A 24,504-nucleotide genomic window follows, 5' to 3' on the forward strand; every position below is an offset into this window, starting at 1 on the left:
CTCCAGAGCCCGGTATGATACTTGTCCCTGTGATATTATACACAGACTTTAGCCTCTTATCCTCTTACATAAACAGTTCCTGTGAATTCTGTATTATCAGCCAGTATTGATTTAACAAAAAGGGTAAACAGATGAAGGGAGATTGGAGAAATAAAAGTGAGAGCAGCATGGAGACCACACAAACTTCCAGTACAGAAAATGAGAATGATTAAAGGGATCTCCGAAAATATGAGACACAATTGTCCACCATAATCATTCATTAGAGGATTCTTTATTTAACCTTTATAGGGCAGGTGATGATCTAATGAAGATCTGGAGATGTCACTAACATTACAGGCAGGGCCGGTTTTAGACAAAGTGGGGCCCTGAGCCAAAGTTTAAAGTGGGGCTCCAAATACTCACATATTCTACATCACATAAACATTTCGGTTGTATTTACATGCACAGAGTTCAGGCCGCTAAACGAGTATGACCAACAATTTTGAAGTCATCAGACGCTTGTTTCCCGGCCTCTTTTCACCAGCTGAGGAAGATTGATGGGGACAGAACAATCACTAATAGATCAATCTGTCCCCATACAGTATCATATTATTTGCAGCAGTTATAGGAAGTTTCGCCCCCAGCAGTTCGTCCCCAGCAATTTGCCCTCAGGTACATTTCGCCCCCGCACATTTCGCCCCCGCACATTTCGCCCCCAGGAAGATTCGCCCCCGCACATTTCTCCCCCCACATTTTGCCCCCAGGATTTCGCCCCTGGATGTTTCGCCCCCGGATGTTTCGCCTACAGCATTTTGTCCCTGGATGTGTCGCCATCTGATGTTTCACCCCTAGCATTTTGACCCCAGATGTTTCACCCTCAGCTTTTGGGGTCAACATGCAGGGAACAAAACATCTAGGGCTGAACATACCTGGAGGTAAAATATAGGACCCCAATTGCTGGGGATTCCTGTGGCTGCCTTTTCAGCAGCTCACCCAGTGTCTCTTCTGGCTGGCCTTAAAGGAGTATTATCACCCTAGAACACAAAAAAACTGACATACTTACCTGTCACAGCTGCAGCTCCTTGGGTCACGGAGTGCAGTCTAGCGGTTCCCTGTGACGTCTTCTCCTGCTTCCGGCTGTCTTTTCTTCTTGCCTGGATCACTGATCCATGAAGCATGATGAATGTCTCCTGGCCGCTCACTGACATGATGTCACTCCTGCCCCATTCATTAGTAAATCCAGGGGGCAGGATGCCTCTTCTGCCACCAAGACACTGCTGCGCATGTGCAGTGCCGCGATGTGATCAGGCAGAAGAAGAGGACACTGGGAAAAAGGAGAGGACTCATGGTGGCCTCCGAATCCAGCATGGCGATCACCAGCCCACACAGCCAGAAGAAGATCAGGCAAAGATGAGCATAAGACCTCTAGGTAGGTACCAGGAGGGGAAGATCGGCAGCATGCTTACCGCAACATGTTTGCTGAAAGCATGCTGCCTTATTTTGCTGTTCGGCATGAGAATACCCCTTTAATGCAGGCTATGTATGGAAGCAGGGGGATTGTTGACTGACTACAGGTTTAATCCCACCAACTATCTCTGCAGAACTAAGATATTGGCTTTGCTGAACTAAAGTGGTTAACCAGCTTCTACAGAACAGGGTACAAATAAAAATAGGGTACAAACATCCGGGGGCGAACTGCCGGGGATGAACTGCTGGGGGCGATATGTGCGGGGGCGAAACATCCTTGGGGCCAAATGCTGGGGACGAAATGTGCGGGGGTGAAATGTACCCAGGGGTGAACTGCTGGGGGCAAACCGCTGGGGGCGAACTGCTGGGGACAAAATAGCGAACTGCTGGGGGCGAAACATCCAGGGGCAAACTGCTGGGGGTGAAAAATCCGGGGGGCGAACTGCTGGGGCGAGACATCCGGAGGCGAACTGCTGGGGGCAATATGTGCGGGGGTGAAATGTGCGGGGGCGAAACATCCTGGGGGCCAAATGCTGGGGACGAAATGTACGGGGGCGAAATGTACCCAGGGGCAAACTGCTTGGCGCAAACCGCTGGGGGCGAACTGTTGATGGTGAACTGTTGGGGGTGAAACATCCAAATCCCATCTGCAGCATATCTGCAGTTTTCACCGGGCGAAGTGATGCCGAGAAAAATGATTTCTGTTTCCACATAAACAATCCAATCAATCGATGAATAGGCAGGATTCTGCTCATTTAGTATAATGTGCCCCATAGTCCTCCACATAGTATAATGCACCTTATAGTCCTCCATATAGTATAATACACCCCATATTGCTCCATACAGTAAAATACACACCCCATAGTCATCAGTATAGGGTAATGCATCCCACAGTCCTCCATATACTACAATGCACTCCCCATAGTCCTCCATATAGTACAATGCACTCCCCATAGTCCTCAATAGTATAATGCAGCCCCACAGGAGTATAATGCAGTCCAAAAGACACAGAGGTATAATCTAGCCCCAGAGAGGTATAATGCAGCCCCATAGGAATATATTGCAGCCCCACAGGAGTATAATGCAGTCTCCACAGAGGTATAATGCAGACCCCAAAGAGTGTAATGCAGCCTCATAGTGTATAATCCAAACTCATAGAGTATAATGAAGCTCCATAGAGTATAATGCAGCCCCATTAGAGTAAAATGCAGCCCCATAGAGTATAATTCAGACTCATAGAGTATAACACAGCCCCCATAGAGTATAATGTAGCCCCCATAGAGTATAATGCAGCCCCGCAGAGTATAATGTAGACCCCACAGAGTACAATGCGGCCTCACAGAGTATAATGCAGCCTCATAGAGGTATAATGCAGCCGAATAGGAATATAATGCAGCCCCATAGGTGTATTATGCAGACCCCACTGAGGTATAATGCAGCCCCACAGAGGTATAATGCAGACCCCCACAGAGGTATAATGTAGACCCCACAGAGTAAAATGCAGCCTCAAAGAGTTTAATGAAACCCCATAGAGTACAATGCAGCCTCATAGAGTATAACGCAGTCTCATAGAGGTATAATGCAGCCCAATAGGAATATAATGCAGCCCCATAGGAGTATTATGCAGACCCCACTGAGGTATAATGCAGCCCCACAGAGGTATAATGCAGACCCCCACAGAGGTATAATGTAAACCCCACAGAGTAAAATGCAGTCTCAAAGAGTATAATGCAACCCCATAGAGTATAATGCAGCCGGTTGTGAACTCATTTTCTGGTCTGTCTCTGGTTTCTGGTGAGGGAGCTGGTTATGCTGACATAAGAGTTGTGAATTCTCTTTCCGGGCTCCCTCTGGTGGTGGCAGGAGGTAATGAACCTGATCTAATTAACAGAGACCTGCCACCTGATAATGAGGATGAGGATTGGACATCTGGAGTCTCAGACTGGATTTAAGACAGCCAACTCCCTATTCCCATGCTGGTGATTTTTTCCTGCCTCCTGAGGTCTTAGTTTCCAGTTCAGTTCCTGCCTTCTAAAGCTAAGTGTTCTCTGCTAATGTTCACATTTGTTTTGGTTTGGTCTATTCAGTTTTTTGTGTGGTCAGCCAGCCCCGGCTGGGGCTGTGCTGAATTTCCATTCTTATGTTACTGTATAATAATAATAATAATAATAATTTTTATTTATATAGCGTCAACATATTCCGCAGCACTTTACAATTAAGCGGGGACATGTACAGACAATAAATTCAATACAAGTTAAGACAATTCAAACAGTGACATTAGGAGTGAGGTCCCTGCTCGCAAGCTTACAATCTACAAGGAAATGGGGGGACACATTAGGTGAGAAATGCTTGTTAATTCAGGTCTGGCAATTATAATAGGGATTTTCATATAAAGCTGCATGATCCAGTCATCAGCCCGTGTGTTTAAGTGCAATAGACAAGTATCAAGTGCAGTTCTCATGTGCATGAAGGGTGTGGAGACAGATGAATAGTAAGGTGCAGATTCAGAATAATATTTGGAAGGAGGGAACAGGGCAAGAGCAGCACGAGAGAAGTCTTGGAGACGGAGGTGCGAGGTTTGGATTACGGGGGATGTTAGTCTTAGGTCATTTGTAGAACGGAGGGCACGTGTAGGGCGATAGACAGAGATGAGAGAGGAGATATAAGGCGGTGCAGAACAGTGGAGAGCTTTGTGGGTGAGAGAGATGAGTTTATACTGGACCCTGTAGCGAATAGGTAGCCACTGTATGTGCCAGTTTGCTTTTTGTCCCTTATTAGATTGGCCTCTTTTTGCTCTGTTCTCACAATATGCCAGAATGCTGATATAGTGGGAGAAGTCTAGTGACTTCAGGGTTTTTTTGCTGTCAGAAGTGTTGGACATTTTTGCAGGGTTTTTTGGCGTGATTGCAGACAGTTTCTTTCCTTTCCTGTCCTTTCTAGTTAGTGTGGGCCCCATCGTTTGCTCAGCCTATTTTCCTACCTGTGTTTGTGCTTTCATCTTGTCTCACCGTCAATACATGTGTGGGGGCTGTCTATTCCTTTGGGGTCTGCTCTGGGGCAGTTCAGATTTCCCCTTTTCTTGCTTTAGGCTTATTTAGTCCTCCGGCTGTGACGGGGCATCTAGAATCATCATAGGTACGCTCCATGATTGCTGTTAGTTGTGTGGTTATGATCAGGGGTCTGCAATCCACGTAGTTACCAACCTCTCTGGTTTTCTGTGACTTAGCTTGGTCTTGTTTTCCTCCTCGGTGACCCAATCATAACAGCAGCCCCCATAATGCAGTCCCATTATAGTATAATGCAGTACCATCCCATTAGAGTATAATGCAGCACCATTTTGGTATAGCATAGTCCCCATAGAGTATAATGCAGCCCCCATAGAGGGTAATGCAGCCCCACAGAGGTATAATGTAGTCTTGCAGAAGTATAGTGCAGCTCCCACATAGAATAATGCATCCCCATAGAGTATAATGCAGCCCCATAAAGTATAAGTCAGCACCATAGAGAATAACGCAATCCCTATAGAGTATAATGCCACCCCATAGAGTATAATGCAGCCACCCCATCGAGTACAACACAGCCCCCATAAAGTATCATGCAGCCACCCCATAGAGTATAGCACAGCCCCCACAGAGTATAATGCAGCCCCACAGAGGTATAATGCAGACTCACAGAGTATAACGCAGCCCCCATAGGGAATAATGCAGCCCCCACAGATGTGTAATGCAGCTCCATAGTCCTTCAGTATTATGGCCACAATGTACCCACTGATTTAAAAAAAAAAAAAAAAAAATACAATCCTCACCTCTTCTTGTTTCCCCACTGCTCCAGTCTCTGCAGCACATCTACTCACCTCAACAGCTTCACTGCCTAGTACAATGTGGTTCGCGATGAAGCAACATCATCGCCCAGCTGTGTCTGAGGCAGAAGGGGAATTATGGGAGAGGGAGCATCAACTGATGTGTCTATGATGCCAGTACAGTTGAATGCGCGATGAGGGGTCCCACGGGTCCCATAGCGGCCGGCGCACCACTGGCTATGGTCCCCTGGGTGGGGGCCTTAGGCAAATGCCCAAGATGGCCTACCCCTAAAGGTTGGAAAACTAGTTAAAGGGTTGATATCACCTTCTGATCCTACAGGGAAACGGTCTCCATCATGCTTCATAGGGGACTTTATGGAGGATCTGAAAGTATATTTTTTCCAAAATAAAGAGTGCTTGTCTCAGTCATGTTAGTTTCTAGTTAGTGAACTTGTGCACCAACCCTTACAGAATAGGGGTCAGGAGACACAGGGTCCGAGAAGCTAAAATACGAGCAACTAAGTGCTGAGCGTTGAGGTCCTCACACTGTCCAGCTACTTTATTAGTGTTTGCGTTGCCTTCAATATGTGTTGAAATGATGGCCAGACTAAAAAGATGGCTTACAGATGATCTACTTTTGACTCTTTGACCCTGTAGCGCCTCATATCTCAGCTTCCAGGCAGAAGATCACTGCTACTCAACATGTTTCCTGCAAACTTTAGGCTAGAAATAATTCCCTTTTGGGTCACATCATTTTTAACCTTCCTTCTTCTTAGTCCCGTAATAGTTTAACTTTGCATTTTCCTTTCATCATTTCCCGGAGGTTCACTCCTCCCTGGAGGTGTAGTCTGGACTGTGCTCTTCTCATAACTCTGCACCCAGTGCAGCAGAGCTCGGGGACACAGAGGACAGAAATGGGCCACCGACTGCAGGCAAAACATATTTTATCAGGTGACCTCCTCCAGGTGGTCCTCCTGGGGTTATTATTTACAGCAGGTATGTAGAGTCCTCAATCATTTTATTTGCTATTTCCACATGGGGCCGGAGATGTAAGTACTGTATGCACTTTGAGCAGAACTTTTTTTACTGACTTGTTAGCTATGAAATTTGAAAATAAGCAACAATATCTGTAGTCAGATATAACCTATAGCCTTTGTTGGATAGTACTTTGGGTTTAAGCTCAGTCCAAATGCCGGTCTGCCATTAGTCTGCTGAGTATGAGTCTTTCGGAGATGCACATTTCAGTCAAGCCATTTTCTCTCTATCTGGTCTGCACGGTGTCTGGTCACGATAATCTGACCAACTTGTGGGTGCTGCTAGTAATATTCCTGCCTTGGTGACCTCTGGTACATTGGGTGGAGACCAGGAGCAAACATGGCTCTTCCACTCAGTCTGATGCTCTTCTTGAACAGAGGTTCTTCAGCTCCCACTAAAGCTCTTTGGTGACGTCCGGTACAATGGGTGGAGACCAGGAGGTTGTCTTGGCTCTTCAACATGTCCTATTTACCTTCTGATGCTTTTCTCAAACAGGTGGTCTTCAACTACAACTAAAGTTGGCCATACACATAGGCAGACTTGGACTGTCCCATAGGAATATGGGTGAATCCCCTTTGTGGGTCCTTGTGCAGCAGTAAACATTTTACCCCCTACATGAGCAGTAGTTGGCCCAATATATTTGATTAACAATGTAGCTGAACCGTGGCATCCACAGTGAATGCTACTGGTGGGGCCTTGTCACTCTAGTACGACACTGCAAATGGTCATAGAAATCAAGGGTGCCTACACACTTTGGCTGGTCAGTCATCCCTCCAATGTCGGCAGGTTCTAATCACTTTCGTGTATTGGGTATGGGAGCCTATAGTCCAACATCCAACTTTTTCAGGTGCTTTGGGAAAGTGATCGAGAGGGCAATGGTTTAATCTGTCAAGGTAGTAATGCTTGAATTTTGACTAACAGAATCCAGCTGTTGTCTTCCAAACTCATACTTAAATTATTTTTTCTCAGCTTGTGAAGCAAGGGTCCATTGTCCTCAAGATATTGGCAACCGGACTTCTACTGTTTCCCTTACGGATGGACTGAATGTGGGAAGCACAGCCAAATTCCAGTGCCCCTTAGGACAATACCCCTGGCCACAAAGCAGCCGCATGTGCCAAACAAATGGCAAATGGACAGACATAAAAAACAGCTATGGGAGGAAGATAAAGGAAATATTATGTAAAAGTATGTACTAAAAAGTATAAATGTTGTCATAGTCCTTTGGCAATTGAGGGCACCCTCTTGAATGTTCAGTGAAAAATTGACAAGGAACAAGGCATATACGGTATAGTTAATAGATTGTCATAAGCAGTTGCCAGCAAGAATAATTTTAAACTCTAATTGGAGGCAGAAATAGATTAATATACTTACTGTATATGATTTCTAATCACTATCTTGTCATTAAGACAATATTGTCAATTTTTTAGATAGGATATATAATTGCAGTGGACAGTTATGACTAAGTCACAGGGACCGCTATGGGTACCTACATAAGTACATGAATGACACTTTTATGAATGAGCCTAGCTAGTAAACAAATTAGTTTATTATACTATCTTTTTATTTCAAACATTCTTTTGACTTTTCATTTTTTTGTATCCTTTCAGAAATTAGATGTCCTGATCCTGAAATGTTTGAGAATGGAGAGTTTATTCCAAGAGGGCCTTTTTTTGTAGACTCCAATATTACCTTCATGTGTAATGATGGTTACATCCCCAGGGGATCTATGGTGAGGGTATGTAAGAAAAATGGAAAATGGAGTGGAGAGACAGCAATTTGTGATAATGGAGGTAAGTGAGTGGCTACCATAGGTTAGTATGCGCTACAGCAAATGCATGTGTAAAGCAAGTGAAAACTGGATGGATATTAAAAACAACATCTCTGAATGGAAGATAAGAGCAAAAACACTCCCTTAAAATACGCGTGGGAAATTGACAAAAACCTAGTATAAACTTAGCTGGCGTTGTAAAGGGAAGAAAGAACACTATATTAATACTTAAAGGGTATTTGTCCGCAGGTTTTCCCTCCTGTAAACAGACAAAACCGCATTATGTTTTTTACAAGCCTCAATATCACCCCTGCTGCCCCACAAGCATTGTTAAAAATAGTTGGAAATTATCCCATTTGGTATAGTAATGAGATTTGAGTGGTTTGGGTGTCTCCAGACCACATTCAGTGCCCCCTTGTAAATACTATCAATTCCCAACCTTTTCTCATTGACATCGCTGAAATCCCAATCCCCTTAAGCGCTGAAATTTTGCATCCACACCATTGATCAGAAGACTGGTAGAATTAACTAATTCTCTGTACATGAGCCAGTCCTCTGATTAGCATCTCAGTTGAAGGATTTCAGAGGATATAAGGATGAAATAGAGGACGTCATCCACGTCAATCAGAGGTTACGGGAGTGAAGCATGCTTCGGAAAACCCACAGGAAACCACTTATTACCATATCACATGGGACTATTGACTATTTCAACAGTTTTTTGAAAGGTATAATGGTAGCAGGTGCATTAAGGAGAGTTTTTAGGGAAGTAAAAAAAAAGTTTGTGGTGACAGTTTACAGAGTTCAATAAGACTTTCATCATGGATTGTATTTATGATGGTAATGGATCACTTGGTTTCTGATCACTATTTTATCACGATGACTAAATGAGCAGATTAATTTGGTGAAGAGAATGGGCGACCGGCTCTTAGACAGACCTAACAGTATGAGGCTAGGAGTCATTATGGGATTGCTGGCTATTAATGATATTTGCATTACCTGATGTTCTACCCTACAGCCGGCCACTGTCCTGACCCAGGATTACCACTGGGTGCAATGAAAACAGGTATTCGATATGATATTGATGAAAGTGTCTCCTACAAATGTGTCTCTGGCCTCACACTAATTGGATCATCAACAAGAACGTGTCTAGAGAGTAGGCGATGGAGCGGAACCGAGGTCACCTGTCAATGTGAGTACAGAGCCCAATAAGTGATGCTGAGGTCTGAAAAATATGCCACCCTTTATCTAAACCCATTATGTTCTTCTCTTTTTTTCCAGTTCCTTATACATTTGATCTCCCGGAAGAGGCCGGAGAGTTCTTTGCAGGGTCACTCTCTGGAATTCTGCAAATGTCTGAATTGAAAGGTAAGTTGTTCTGGGAAGGTGGCAAAGTCTTTAGGAACCTTATAGTGGACATGTGGTTTACCTGAAGTGGCCATGTATGAGACTGAAGCTCCACATGGTAACCCTACAAGCCAAGGCTCACTTGTGTGGCACCAGAATTATGGTGGCCATGGCAGTGCTCTTAACTGTTGCCAGAACTGTAGCTAGGCTTTTCTTCTCCTATAACTATCAAGATCCAGGCAAAGAGGCTTGTTGGCTTCCCTCTGAACACTAAGTAATCGGGGCAAATTCCTCATTTGCAGTCATGTAGCTACATTACTGCTTTTACACGCTGACATATCTTGAGTAAGCTCTTAATCTGAACAATTCATTCCCCAATTCATCATCTCCTTTGACCCTGTTGTTACTTTGTGTACTTTTGTGTGTTTTTCACATTTTTTTGTTTGCACCAATTCATTATTCTATTTGTGCCTTTTTAAAATCTATTTTATATGTTCCATACTCGTCTGTTTTTTTTTGTTTTCTGCTTTGTGAGCAGCGTCTAGCAATTCCAGATGTTTTAGCCTGATTCAATATATTACGACTTTATAAAAAGTTGCAAAATTTGGCGCAACTTCACTCTGGTCACACCCTGATGTATTTTTGAGAACGTCAAGCTTTTGGTGCAATTCCTGCAACTTTTGGCTCCAACATACAAATTTATGTGCCAAAAATCCCCAAAACAGTTCAAGACAGGAAGAAAGAACCTTTTTTGACGAACAGCAACTAATAGCACAATCCAAAAAAAAAAAGAAAGTGACTTTAAAAAAAAAAAAATTAAAATGGCAAAATGACGCCTCAGTCTTCGAAAAGTTAGGTGATCTCTCCAATGAGAACTGTAGTGGCAACCAACATTGGTGGTCATCCACCGACGTACAAGCGGAAAATATCAACTTTATATCTCCATTAAAAAAAATCTACTATTCTAATAATCCTCCTGAAACCTTAAATAAGCTTCCATAATATATCCATTTGCTTTCAGAAAATGCGGGGAGAACGATAAAGATAAAGAAGGACGGGATTCTCAATGTGTATGTTCTCCTGGATGCCTCCAGTAGTGTTCTTGAAGAAAACTTTGCCATCTTCAAAGAGTGTGTTGAAATTCTTGTCGGAAAGGTTTGTAATGGCGCCATAACTGAGCCACTCTATCTGATATGCCTTCTTATAAGAAAATCTGGCCTAATTATACCTAGGAAACATGGCGTATATGACCAGGTCTGTGTCCCTGAGCAAAACATCTGAGGTTAGATCCTCCTAACTCTTCTTTTGAAGTAAAGGAGTAATATTGCCAATCTAGTGCTCAAACTCTTATGCCATGCTGTGCAAATGATTACTATTAACATAATATAAAGTAACGGTACCACCATATAGTACCCAAATAAGAGTGCTGCTGTAATACGATAAGAGGAACTGTGATTTAGGTTTGAGATGAGCTGCTAGGAATTAAATAAAAAATACTCATCAATGGGATAGGCGATACCTTGTCAATTGTTGGGGGTCCCACTGATTCACAGAACGGGTTGCTTTAAGGCTCCGTTAGAATATAAAATAGTTGAAAAGTTGATAAAACCAAATGACAGATATGCATCTCATCAATGAAGGCCAAGACCAAACCACAGTAGAAAGTGACCAGTCGTTCTGTACAAATTGTTCTTTTAATCTATGGTATTGTGGTCCAAGATGTCAACCTTCACGGACCATCCACGAATGAGAATTCATTCAGAAGACAGTTTTCTCATCAGTCTCATTAAAGGGGGTCCAGGACTTAGGAACTGATGGCCTTAAGAAAAGTCACTAATATCGTATTGGTGGGAGTCCGAAACCAAAAGCTTTGCGCTTTGCCGATTTGCTGCTTCCAGCTCCCACAGCAGCCGGATGTGCACAATGTACCGAGCCGGAACAGCACAGCTCCATACACCATGTAGTAGCCGTTTTCTGGTGCTGCAGATCAGCTCTTATTGAAGGGATTGATCTGAGCTGCTGTACCTGAGAACAGTCACTAAGCAGTGCATATGTATAGTCGCTCCTGGTTCGGTAGATTCTTGAGACCCCCGATCTGGTGGCGCTGAGGAGTATTGGTGCAGCGACAAAGGTTGTAAGTCTAAAGCTACATGACATGTGTAATTTTGTACGGTGTAGTGTTGCAACCTGCTGCAACACAGAGACAAAAATGTTTCCAAATGTGTTGGATTTTCTGTCGTGAGACCCATGCCACTTATCTGCAACTTGTTTTATTCACAGCAAAATCAGTCTTTTAAAATAGTCATGTGAAAGTAAGTCACAGACAAGATGCGCACCTGTTTTTGTTGTGCTACTATTGTAGTACATGTGCCGACTGGGGGGTGGTCCCTTTTGGCCGTGGAACAGACTGGAGGCAGAGGCAGAAATCCGTTCAATCAGCTCCAAACTTTATTCGGTGTCCTCTGACATCTACAGCAGACACATCAGCTTCTGGTCCTTGGCCTGGGTACCTGTCACCTTCCTTTTGCTTCGATTGGCAAAGACCCTCCGGATTCTTTCACCGTGGCTGCCATTAGGCCCACGGCCACAGTGCTTTCCCCTGGCTAAGTCTGCCCGCTGTACACCTACTCACTCTTCGGTGTCCCAGCCGTCCGGTACTCAAACCTTCCGTCAGTCGCTGACGTCCTTTCCTGCGGCTGCCTCCTCAGGGCCAACCCCTGTCTCCGAGTAACAGTCTCTGGCTCTCCTCTGCCCTTCTTGAGCTTCTCCTCTCTCTGTCCTCTCCTGTGCTCTTCTCACTTCTTTCTTCCTCGTGGGTGTCTCTCTGCCCTGCCCCTGGAACTCTCCTCCCTTATACCTGTTCTCTCTGGAAATCCCCCTTCTCAGTCCCGTAACTCCGCCCACCATTACTCTGTGGTTTCCTAGCCTTAAGCTGCAGTTAAAGGGACTATGTCACCCCTTTTTATGGCCTTTCAGCTGCCGGCATAGACATCGGGGGCTTATCTACAGCATTCTGTAATGCTGTAGATAAGCCTCCGATGTAACCGGAAAGAGAAGAAAACCACGTTATATTATACTCACGGAGGTGGGTGGTCCAGTCCGATGGGTGTCGCTGTCCCGTCCGGCGCCTCCCTTCATGTGATGACGTCCTCTTCTTCCCGTCCTGTATTGGCTCCGGCGCACTGCTCTGCCCTGTTGAGGGCAGAGCAGAGTCCTGCAGTGCGCAGGCGTCGGGAGAGGTCTGGCGCCTGCGCACTGCAGAATTCTGCTCTGCCCTCAACAGGGCAGAGCAATGCGCTTGCGCCGGAGCCATTTCAGGATGGGAGAAGAGGACGTCATCGCATGAAGGGAGGCGCCGGACGGGACCGCAACACCCATCGGACCGGACCGCCCACCTCGGTGAGTATAATATAACGTGTTTTTCTTCTCTTTCAGGTTACATCGGAGGCTTATCTACAGCATTACAGAATTCTGTAGATAAGCCCCGATGTCTATGCTGGCAGCTAATAGGGGAAAAAAAGGGTGACAGATTCCCTTTAAGCCCTTTTCTCATTGCTCCCTGTCTCCATCTTGTTGCCAAAACCCAGTACTACCTCATCCTGCACTAATTCCCAGCTGTTAACCACATACACACAATAAAGTATAGTGCACGTCATCCTCCACGTGCTCCTTCCTTCTCAGACAGGTCTACAGGTCAGTCCACCCCCTACACTTTTCCAATAATTCCACCTCATCATGTAGCCTTTATCTATAGGCCGTATGGCCACGGGAGGTGTAGCGAAGTAAGCCACAAGGAAGACGGAGATTTAACTTTGGGAGACTGATGTTGAATAAAATAAATGGCACTGCAAAGAAGACTTGATGATGTGGCAGAGCTGAATTGAACAGAACACTCACTGTAGTGATGTGGCAGAACCCAGTGATGTAGCAGATTAAGTAAGTTAGGAGACTCACTGTAGCAATGTAACAGAGTCCAGTGATGTAGCAATAGTGGATCAGGAAGCTTACTGTAATGATGGAGCAGAACCCAGCGATGTAGCAGAGCTGAGTAGGTTAGGAGACTCAAAGTAGCAATGTAAACAGAGCCCAGTGATGTGACAAGGGTTGGTCAGGATACTGCTATAACAATGGAGCATAGCCCAGAGATGTAGCAGCGTTGAGTCAGTTAGGAGACTCGCTATGTCAATATAACAGAGCCTCGCAATTGACTCACTATGTCAATGTAACAGAGCCCAGTAATGTAACAAGAGTGGCTCAGGATGCTTACTATAATGATGGAGCAGAGCCCAGCGATGTAGCAGTGCTGAGTCGTTAGGAGGCTCACTGTAGCAATGTAACAGCGCCAAGTGATGTAACAATAGTGGATCAGGATGCTTACTGTAATGATGGAGCAGGCCCCAGCGATGTAGTAAAGCTGCGTAGGTTAGGAGACTCACAGTAGCAATGTAACAAAGCCCAGTGATGTGACAAGGGTTGGTCAAGATACTTACTATAATGATGGAGCATAGCCCAGAGATATAGCAGCGTTGAGTCCGTTAGGAGACTCGCTATGTCAATGTAACAGAGCCCAGTGATGTAACAAGAGTGGCTCAGGATACTTACTATAATGATGGAGCAGAGCCCAGCAATGTAGCAGAGCTGAGATGGTTAGGAGACTTGCTATAGCAATGTAACAGAGCCCAGTGATGTAACAAGAGTGGCTCAGGATACTTACTATAATGATGGAGCAGAGCCCAGCAATGTAGCAGAGCTGAGATGGTTAGGAGACTTGCTATAGCAATGTAACAGAGCCCAGCGATGTAGCAGGGCTGAGTTGGTTAGGCGGCAGGTATAACAGAGCTAGCGCAGCTTCGCAGAGAAGATGAGTCAGTAATAAGATTAAAATGCAAAGTGACGGCTGTGTAAAGTAGTAGTGTGGACACCAACTACTTGTATGATCAGATGTCCAGAAGCCGTGTCCTAGCAACCCCTCTTTAACCCTGCGGGACACAATGATGACAGATCCCTTATAGTTCTGCCGACACCGCTGTCCTGTTGTTCTCATCCTTTTAGCTCGGGAGGTTTGATATGAAGATTCAGTTTGCAGTGATATCTTTCGCCACGGAGCCCAAAGTCATTGTCAGCATTTCTAATGATGAAGACGCTAACGATGTGTTGGATCTTATCGAAAAGGAGCTGAGATACAGCGGTGAGTGCCGTGGGGAGCGCCACGGGGAGCGCCATGGGGAACACAAAGACACAAGATTCAGCAAGCAGAGTCAGGTGTAAAAACTGCTTAAAATGTCGCCACATTTTTACGCCATTATGTTGCGACTTTTGGTGTTTTTACACCCTTCCCGGCCAGTTTCACTTAGTATTTGAAAAACGGGTGAAGCTCATTTGGGCAGGGCGTCTCTGAGAGCGCTCAACGAATCCATCTTAATTTACGTCACAAAGGTGGTGTAAATTACAACAGAGATGTACATACATCCCCAACCAAAGTAACATTTCTTACCCTGGTACTCGAGCAACTAAAAGAGGCTCCATATTCCAGTACGAAACGTGCACCCCTTCATGAATATGGCGCATATTACTTCAGCGCACCTTAAGACTGGAGAGCGAAATGCCAGAGAGCGAAAAACAGTCACCAGGGAAAGTCATAAACTCATCGCCTTTCCTTCCCCTCCATCAGATCACAAGGACAAGTCAGGGACGAATACCTATGCTGCGCTGAGGCAGGTGTACGGGATGATGACGTTCCAGGAGCAGACATATAAGGACAAGGTGAAGTGGGACTCCATCCATCATGTCATCGTACTGCTGACCGATGGTGAGAGACAGCATCAACCTTCCACACAACTGCAGAACAGGGACAATTACAGGGGGATGTTATCATCGGAAAATCTCTTGTTGTTTAAATCAAATTTTTGTGCTCCATGTATTTTTTTATATTTTTTACCAATGTTTTTCTTTTTTCGTATCACAATCTTTATTAAACAAAAAACAAGAAGAAAACTAGTAATCTTGCAATCTTAACAATGGCCACTGAGGGTATTTCATATACGTACTTCTTGTCCTTTCAAGACGAGTTTTCGACTTTGCTGATTATCATCAGAGGCAGGATTACAATGACTGATAACTCCTGTATACAGTAGATGACACAGTACCCACCATTTACAATAGTTGATGTCACAGCTCACCTCCTCCTCCTGTACAATGACTGATAACACCTCTTTATACAGTATATAACACAGGATCAACCATTCACAATAGGTGATGTCACTGCTCACCTCCTCTCCCTCCTGTGCAATGACTGATAATACCTCTATATACAGTAGATGACACAGGATCCACCATTCACAATAAGTGATGTCACAGCTCACCTCCTCCCCATCCTGTACAATGACTGATAACACCTCTATATATAGTAGATAACACAGGATCCATGATTCACAATAGGTGATAACACCTCTATATACACCAGATAACATAGGATCTAATCAAAATATGTGATGTTACTGCCCACCTTCTCCTCCTGTACAATCACTGATAACACCTCTATTTACAGTGGATAACACAGGATCCATCATTCACAATAGGTGATGTCACAGCTCACTTCCTCCTCCTGTATAATGACTGATAACACCTCTATATACAGTAGATAACACAGGATCCACCATTCACAATAGGTAATGTCACAGCTCACCTCCTCCTCCCTTCACAATCACCTTTGCACATGCTCATCAGATGCTTCAGTTCAAGAGAGAGGGCTGAGTCTTTTCATTGCAACTAATGTTTTAATTTTAATTGTTTCTAAATTTCTTGAAACATATGAAGCTAGAGCCTAAAAAAACCCCCTGATGGCTAATGTGAAAATTGTAAGATTTCTAATTTAGTTTTAACACAGATTGTGATGTGGAAAAAACAAACAAAATCCTTTGTACACAATAAATTTAGCACAAAATCCTGATTTCAACAATATGTCATTTTTTCAATTTGTTTCCCTTTTAAGTCCTTCTCCAAACCCGCCATGAAATTGGGGCCGTCCTAGAAAACATGGACTGTCAGCAGCCATGATTGTAGGTACAGTGCCTTGCAAAAGTATTCGGCCCCCTGGAACCTTTCAAGCTTTTCCCACATATCATGCTTCAAACATAAAGATGCCAAATGTAAATTTTTGGTGAAGAATCAACAACAAGTGGGACACAATTGTGAAGTTGAATGAAATTTATTAGTTATTTTAACTTTTTGAGGAAATTCAAAAACTGAAAAGTGGGGTGTGCAATATTATTCGGCCCCTTTACTTTCAGTGCAGCAGACAAAAATGTAAAATAACCATTAAATTTCGTTCAACTTCACAATTGTGCTCCACTTGTTGTTGATTCTTCACCAAAAATTTACATTTGGTATCTTTATGTGTGAAGCAGGATATGTGGGAAAAGGTTGAAAATTTCCAGGGGGCCGAATACTTTCGCAAGGCACTGTATCTGGTGGAGCAGCCGCAGGGTCTCATATCCCAAGCGAGCGGTGGTCTTACAGTTGCAGTTGCTTCTTCCACAATTGGGGGTCCTTCACCCAGAAAATTGGTAGTCATGTGTCTGATCTCTGTAACGTGGAGGGCCGATCCTGGAAAAGCCAATGTCTCCCATAAAGTGGCCATTCAGCGTAGGTTTTGGACGATTCCTGCTCAACAACCATAAAAGGTGTCTACTGTATACACATTGGCCAAACCTCAGCCAAACCTGAGGAACTTCTCCAATATTGCCCACCAGACCTCCCCGCTGTCCTGTGGCAGCAGTGGAAACTAGGTTCGGCCATGCCCTTAGTTTTGACAAGAAACAAGCCCCTGCTGGTATTCAGAAATGGACAGGGGTGTTCTTAGTGGTTCTGAGTACACCACCGCACCCGTTCCCAATTAGTGCCTGACACCTCTGGAGAATAACTGTAACACATCTAACCCTTCACGAGACCCCAATACTGGGCTTGGCAGACGTTACTCCCAGAAGCTCCCACAAACGTCTTCACTTCTATGGTTTCTCAAATTTTTTCCCCAACATAAACCTGAAATAACTTCTCCGATAAATTCATGGCTTATTACTGTTACTAGGAAAAGCAAATATGGGAGGCCGACCTGTGGAAATGATCAAGAAGATCAGAGAATTCCTGAAAGTTTCAGACAATAGGGAAGATCATCTAGGTAAGAAATTATCTATCTATCTATCTATTGTCTATCTGTCTATTATCTATCTATCTATCATCTATCTATCTACCTATTATCTATCGATCTATTATCTATCTGTATATTATCTATCATCTATCTATCTATCATCTATCTATCTATTATCTATCTACCTATTATCTATCGATCTATTATCTATCTGTCTATTATCTATCATCTATCTATTATCAATCTATCTATCTATCGATGTATTATCTGTCTATTATCTATCATCTATCTAGCTATCATCTATCAATTATCTATCTACCTATTATCTATCGATCTATCATCTATCTGTCTATTATCTATCATCTATCTGTCTATTATCAATCTATCTATCGATCTATTATCTATCTATCATCTATCTATTATCTATCTACCTATTATCTACCTATCGATCTATTATCTGTCTATTTATCATCTATCTATCTATCTATCTACCTATTATCTATCGATCTATTATCTATCTGTCTATTATCTATCATCTATCTATTATCTATTTATCTATCAATCTATCTTTCTATTATCTATTATCTATCTGTGTATCACCTATCTATTGATCTATTATCTATCTATCTATCTATCTATCTATCTATCTATCTACAGTTGTGGCCAAAAGTATTAACACCCCTGCGATTCTGTCAGATAATACTCAGTTTCTTCCTGAAAATGATTGCAAACACAAATTCTTTGGTATTATTATCTTTATTTAATTTGTCTTAAATGAAAAAAACACAAAAAGAATTGTCCTAAAGCCAAATTGGATATAATTCCACACCAAACATAAAAAAGAGGGTGGACAAAAGTATTGGCACTGTTCGAAAAATCATGTGATGCTTCTCTAATTTGTGTAATTAAAAGCACCTGTAACTTACCTGTGGCACCTAACAGTTGTTGGCAATAACTAAATCACACTTGCAGCCAGATGACATGGATTAAAGTTGACTCAACCTCTGTCCTGTGTCCTTGTGTGTACCACATTGAGCATGGAGAAAAGAAAGAAGACCAAAGAACTGTCTGAGGACTTGAGAAACCAAATTGTGAGGGAGCATGAGCAATCTCAAGGCTACAAGTCCATCTCCAAAGACCTGAATGTTCCTGTGTCTACCGTGCGCAGTGTCATCAAGAAGTTTTAAAGCCCATGGCACTGTGGCTAACCTCCCTAGATGTGGACGGAAAAGAAAAATTGACAAGAGATTTCAATGCAAGATTGTGCCGATGTTGGATAAAGAACCTCGACTAACATCCATACAAGTTCAAGCTGCGCTGCAGTCCGAGGGTACAACAGTGTCAACCCGTACTATCCGTCAGCGTCTGAATGAAAATGGACTGTATGGTAGGAGACCCAGGAAGACCCCACTTCTTACCCCGAGACATAAAAAAGCCAGGCTGGAGTTTGCCAAAACTTACCTGAAAAAGCCTAAAACGTTTTGGAAGAATGTTCTCTGGTCAGATGAGACAAAAGTAGAGCTTTTTGGGCAAAGGCATCAACATAGAGTTTACAGGAGAAAAAAAGAGGCATTCAAAGAAAAGAATACGGTCCCTACAGTCAAACATGGCGGAGGTTCCCTGATGTTTTGGGGTTGCTTTGCTGCCTCTGGCACTGGACTTCTTGACTGTGTGCATGGCATTATGAAGTCTGAAGACTACCAACAAATTTTGCAGCATAATGTAGGGCCCAGTGTGAGAAAGCTGGGTCTCCCTCAGAGGTCACGGGTCTTCCAGCAGGACAATGAGCCAAAACACACTTCAAAAAGCACTAGAAAATGGTTTGAGAGAAAGCAATGGAGACTTCTAAGGTGGCCAGCAATGAGTCCAGAACTGAATCCCATAGAACACCTGTGGAGAGATCTAAAAATGGCAGTTTGGAGAAGGCACCCTTCAAATATCAGGGACCTGGAGCAGTTTGCCAAAGAAGAATGGTCTAAAATTCCAGCAGAGCATTGTAAGAAACTCATTGGTGGTTACCGGAAGCGGTTGGTCGCAGTTATTTTGGCTAAAGGTTGTGCAACCAAGTATTAGGCTGAGGGTGCCAATGCTTTTCTCTGGCCCATTTTTGGAGTGTTGTGTGAAATGATCAATGTTTTGCTTTTTGCTTCATTCTCTTTTGTGTTTTTTCATTTAAGAAAAATTAAATGAAGATAATAATACCAAAGTATTTGTGATTGCAATCATTTTCAGGAAGAAACTGAGTATTATCTGACAGAATTGCAGGGGTGTCAATACTTTTGGCCACAATTGTATCTATCTATTATCCATCTAATATCTGTCTATTATCTATTATCTATTGATGATCAATCTATTATTTATCTGTCTATATATCTGTTACCTCTCTATCTAACTGTCTATTATCTATCTAATGAAAAAAAAAATGAAACAGCACAACACTACACAGGCAGGTGTACAGGACTTCTAAGCAGTTCATCCAACACTTGCCCAGGTCCATAAAAAAAGGCAGGACTCCATATACTTCAAGAGAAAAAGTGGATTTATTCAGACCCACGTGGCGTGGCGATGTTTCAGCTCACACTTTCTCAAGCAGTGAATTCATCATACAGGTGAGTATATAGAGGTAAAATTTACAATCATCAATTAATAACAATTATTATAAACAGTACAAAAAGTGCAGAACAATACATGAGCCAATCAATAGTTCAACATTAATACATTTCATATATTCTTAAAAAACGCTAGATTTCCTCATTCAGCGTTCCTTACAGCTAACTGCGCATGTCTCTGTGCGTCATCAAACTGTCACAGACAACCAGCCGATAGTGACATCCGCGTGGCATGATATTGTGTGCATGCGCACTTGCACAATTTGGACGCGTCAGCCTCATATTGGATGAGGCATGCTGACAGAACGGAGAGCCTACTGCGCATGTCTTTGCGTGTGATAGATTTATAGGTTTATCAGTTACTAGATGGTGGCCCGATTCTATCGCATCGGGTATTCTAGAGTCTCTGTGAAGATATACTCACCTCCCGGCGGCCCCCGGACTCTTTCTCTCCTCTCCACGCCCCGGCATCTTCCGGTTCCTAATGTATTGTACTCCAGTTACACCCAGAGCTGCTGTCACTGTTCTCCTGTTACATAATGTACTCCTGTTACACCCAGTGCTGCAGTCACTGTTCTGCTGTTACCTAATGTAGTGTACTCCAGTTACACCCAAATCTGCAGTCACTGTTCTGCTGTTACCTAATGTATTGTACTCCAGTTACACCCAGATCTGCAGTCACTGTTCTGCTGTTACCTAATGTACTACTCCTGTTACACCCAGAGCTGCAGTCTCTGTTCTGCTGTTACCTAATGTAGTGTACTCCAGTTACACCCAGAGCTCCAGCCACTGTTCTGCTGTTACCTAATGTATTGTACTCCAGTTACACCCAGAGCTGCAGTCACTGTTCTGCTTTTACCTAATGTATTGTAGTCCAGTTACACCCAGAGCTGCAGTCACTGTTCTGCTCTTACCTAATGTACTGTACTCCAGTTACACCCAGAGCTGCAGTCACTTTTCTGCTCTTGCCTAATGTATTGTATGCAAATTACACCAAGAGCTGCAGTCACTGTTCTGCTCTTACCTAATGTACTGTACTCCAGTTACACCCAGAGCTGCAGTCACTGTTCTGCTCTTACCTAATGTACTGTACTCCAGTTACACCCAGAGCTGCAGTCACTTTTCTGCTCTTACCTAATGTATTGTATGCAAGTTACACCCAGAGCTGCAGTCACTGTTCTGCTCTTACCTAATGTATTGTAGTCCAGTTACACCCAGAGCTGCAGTCATCGTTCTGCTCTTACCTAATGTACTGTACTCCAGTTACACCCAGAGCTGCAGTCACTTTTCTGCTCTTACCTAATGTACTGTACTCCAGTTACACCCAGATCTGCAGTCACTGTTCTGCTGTTACCTAATGTATTGTACTCCAGTTACTCCCAGAGCTGCAGTCACTGTTCTGCTTTTACCTAATGTATTGTAGTCCAGTTACACCCAGAGCTGCAGTCACTGTTCTGCTTTTACCTAATGTATTGTAGTCCAGTTACACCCAGAGCTGCAGTCACTGTTCTGCTCTTACCTAATGTACTGTACTCCAGTTACACCCAGAGCTGCAGTCACTTTTCTGCTCTTACCTAATATATTGTATGCAAGTTACACCAAGAGCTGCAGTCACTGTTCTGCTCTTACCTAATGTACTGTACTCCAGTTACACCCAGAGCTGCAGTCACTTTTCTGCTCTTACCTAATGTATTGTATGCAAGTTACACCCAGAGCTGCAGTCACTGTTCTGCTCTTACCTAATGTATTGTAGTCCAGTTACACCCAGAGCTGCAGTCATCGTTCTGCTTTTACCTAATGTACTGTACTCCAGTTACACCCAGAGCTGCAGTCACTTTTCTGCTCTTACCTAATGTACTGTACTCCAGTTACACCCAGAGCTGCAGTCACTTTTCTGCTCTTACCTAATGTATTGTATGCAAATTACACCCAGAGCTGCAGTCACTGTTCTGCTGTTACCTAATGTAGTGTACTCCAGTTACACCCAAATCTGCAGTCACGGTTCTGCTGTTACCTAATGTATTGTACTACAGTTACACCCAGATCTGCAGTCACTGTTCTGCTGTTACCTAATGTACTCCTGTTACACCCAGAGCTGCAGTCTCTGTTCTGCTGTTACCTAATGTAGTGTACTCCAGTTACACCCAGAGCTGCAGCCACTGTTCTGCTGTTACCTAATGTATTGTACTCCAGTTACACCCAGATCTGCAGTCACTGTTCTGCTGTTACCTAATGTATTGTACTCCAGTTACTCCCAGAGCTGCAGTCACTGTTCTGCTTTACCTAATGTATTGTAGTCCAGTTACACCCAGAGCTGCAGTCACTGTTCTGCTCTTACCTAATGTACTGTACTCCAGTTACACCCAGAGCTGCAGTCACTTTTCTGCTCTTACCTAATGTATTGTATGCAAGTTACACCCAGAGCTGCAGTCACTGTTCTGCTCTTACCTAATGTACTGTACTCCAGTTACACCCAGAGCTACAGTCACTTTTCTGCTCTTACCTAATGTATTGTATGCAAGTTACACCCAGAGCTGCAGTCACTGTTCTGCTCTTACCTAATGTATTGTAGTCCAGTTACACCCAGAGCTGCAGTCATCGTTCTGCTCTTACCTAATGTACTGTACTCCAGTTACACCCAGAGCTGCAGTCACTTTTCTGCTCTTACCTAATGTATTGTATGCAAGTTTCACCCAGAGCTGCAGTCACTGTTCTACTGTTACCTAATGTATTGTACTCCAGTTACACCCAGATCTGCTGTCACTGTTCTACTGTAACCTAATGTACTCCTGTTACACCCAGAGCTGCAGTCACTGTTCTGCTGTTACCTAATGTACTCCTGTTACACCCAGAGCTGCAGTCTCTGTTCTGCTGTTACCTAATGTATTGTACTCCAGTTACACCCAGATCTGCAGTCGCTGTTCTGCTGTTACCTAATGTATTGTACTCCAGTTACTCCCAGAGCTGCAGTCACTGTTCTGCTTTTACCTAATGTATTGTACTCCAGTTACACGCAGAGCTGCATTCACTTTTCTGCTCTTACCTGATGTACTGTACTCCAGTTAAACCCAGAGCTGCGGTCACTTTTCTGCTCTTACCTAATGTATTGTATGCAAGTTACACCCAGAGCTGCAGTCACTGTTATACTGTTACCTAATGTATTGTACGCCAGTTCCACCCAGATCTGCAGTCACTGTTCTGCTGTTACCTAATGTACTCCTGTTACACCCAGAGCTGCAGTCACTGTTCTGCTCTTACCTAATGTATTGTATATGTACAGGACTGTACCTGTGTAATGTGCGATGCAGCAGTGATGCCTTTAACGTCTGTAATGTGCCTGTACAATAAGCGATGCGGCCATGTTGCCGCGACGACTAAGCGAGGATTTCGGTTACAGACAGACATGATAAGACAATTATATATATAGATGGCATGCCTATCATAGAGTCCGTATGGCATACATCAAATAAATGCTTGCGCATGTTCAAAGTCAAGACACATCTGCACCTCTTTAAAGTGGTGAACCATATACAAGGGAATTGTTCTGCACTTTTTGTACTGTTTATAATAATTGTTATTAATTGATGATTGTAAATTTTACCTCTATATACTCACCTGTATGATGAATTCACTGCTTGAGAAAGGCTCAGTGTGAGCCGAAACGTCGCCACGCCATGTGGGTCTGAATAAATCCGCTTTTTCTCTTGAAGTATATGGAGTCCTGCCTTCTTTTTTTTTCTTTTTTATCTATCTATTATCTTTTTAATATTTATCTATTATGTATCATCTATCCAATTCTTATCTATCTAATTCCTATCTATCTATTATCTATCTACACTCACTGGCCACTTTATTAGGTACACCTGTCCAACTGTGTGTTAAGACTTAATTTCTAATCTGCCAATCACATGGCGGCAACTCAGTGCATTTAGGCATGTAGACATGGTCAAGACAATCTCCTGCAGTTCAAACCGAGCATCAGTATGGGGAAGAAAGGTGATTTGAGTGCCTTTGAACGTGGCATGATTGTTGGTGCCAGAAGGGCTGGTCTGAGTATTTCAGAAACTGCTGATCTACTGGGATTTTCACGCACAACCATCTCTAGGGTTTACAGAGAATGGTCCGAAAAAGAAAAAAAATCCAGTGAGCGGCAGTTCTGTGGCCGGAAATGCCTTGTTGATGCCAGAGGTCAGAGGAGAATGGGCAGACTGGTTCGAGCTGATAGAAAGGCAACAGTGACTCAAATTGCCACCCGTTACAACCAAGGTAGGCAGAAGAGCATCTCTGAACGCACAGTGCGTCGAACTTTGAGGCAGATGGGCTACAGCAGCAGAAGACCACACTGGGTACCACTCCT

The 24,504-nt window shown here is 43.5% G+C and overlaps 1 protein-coding gene across 1 annotated transcript in view; it reads left to right on the forward strand.

Annotated features, from left to right (window-relative positions):
• Window positions 1–5,255: 5,255 nt before the first annotated feature.
• LOC141051766 (complement C2-like) overlaps window positions 5,256–24,504 on the forward strand; it is a 75,213-nt gene continuing 55,964 nt past the window's right edge. Inside the window, exons 1-9 of the mRNA XM_073548788.1 lie at window positions 5,256–6,241; window positions 7,250–7,465; window positions 7,888–8,070; window positions 9,064–9,237; window positions 9,327–9,413; window positions 10,414–10,547; window positions 14,445–14,580; window positions 15,064–15,201; window positions 17,479–17,568. Of these exons, the coding sequence (XP_073404889.1) occupies window positions 6,160–6,241; window positions 7,250–7,465; window positions 7,888–8,070; window positions 9,064–9,237; window positions 9,327–9,413; window positions 10,414–10,547; window positions 14,445–14,580; window positions 15,064–15,201; window positions 17,479–17,568 (1,240 nt within the window). The 5' untranslated portion in view covers window positions 5,256–6,159. The remainder of the gene's footprint in view (window positions 6,242–7,249; window positions 7,466–7,887; window positions 8,071–9,063; window positions 9,238–9,326; window positions 9,414–10,413; window positions 10,548–14,444; window positions 14,581–15,063; window positions 15,202–17,478; window positions 17,569–24,504) is intronic.

Source organism: Dendrobates tinctorius, unplaced genomic scaffold (assembly GCF_039654945.1).
Source record: "Dendrobates tinctorius isolate UK_male_01 unplaced genomic scaffold, ASM3965494v1 ptg000158l, whole genome shotgun sequence".
NCBI lineage: Eukaryota > Metazoa > Chordata > Amphibia > Anura > Dendrobatidae > Dendrobates > Dendrobates tinctorius.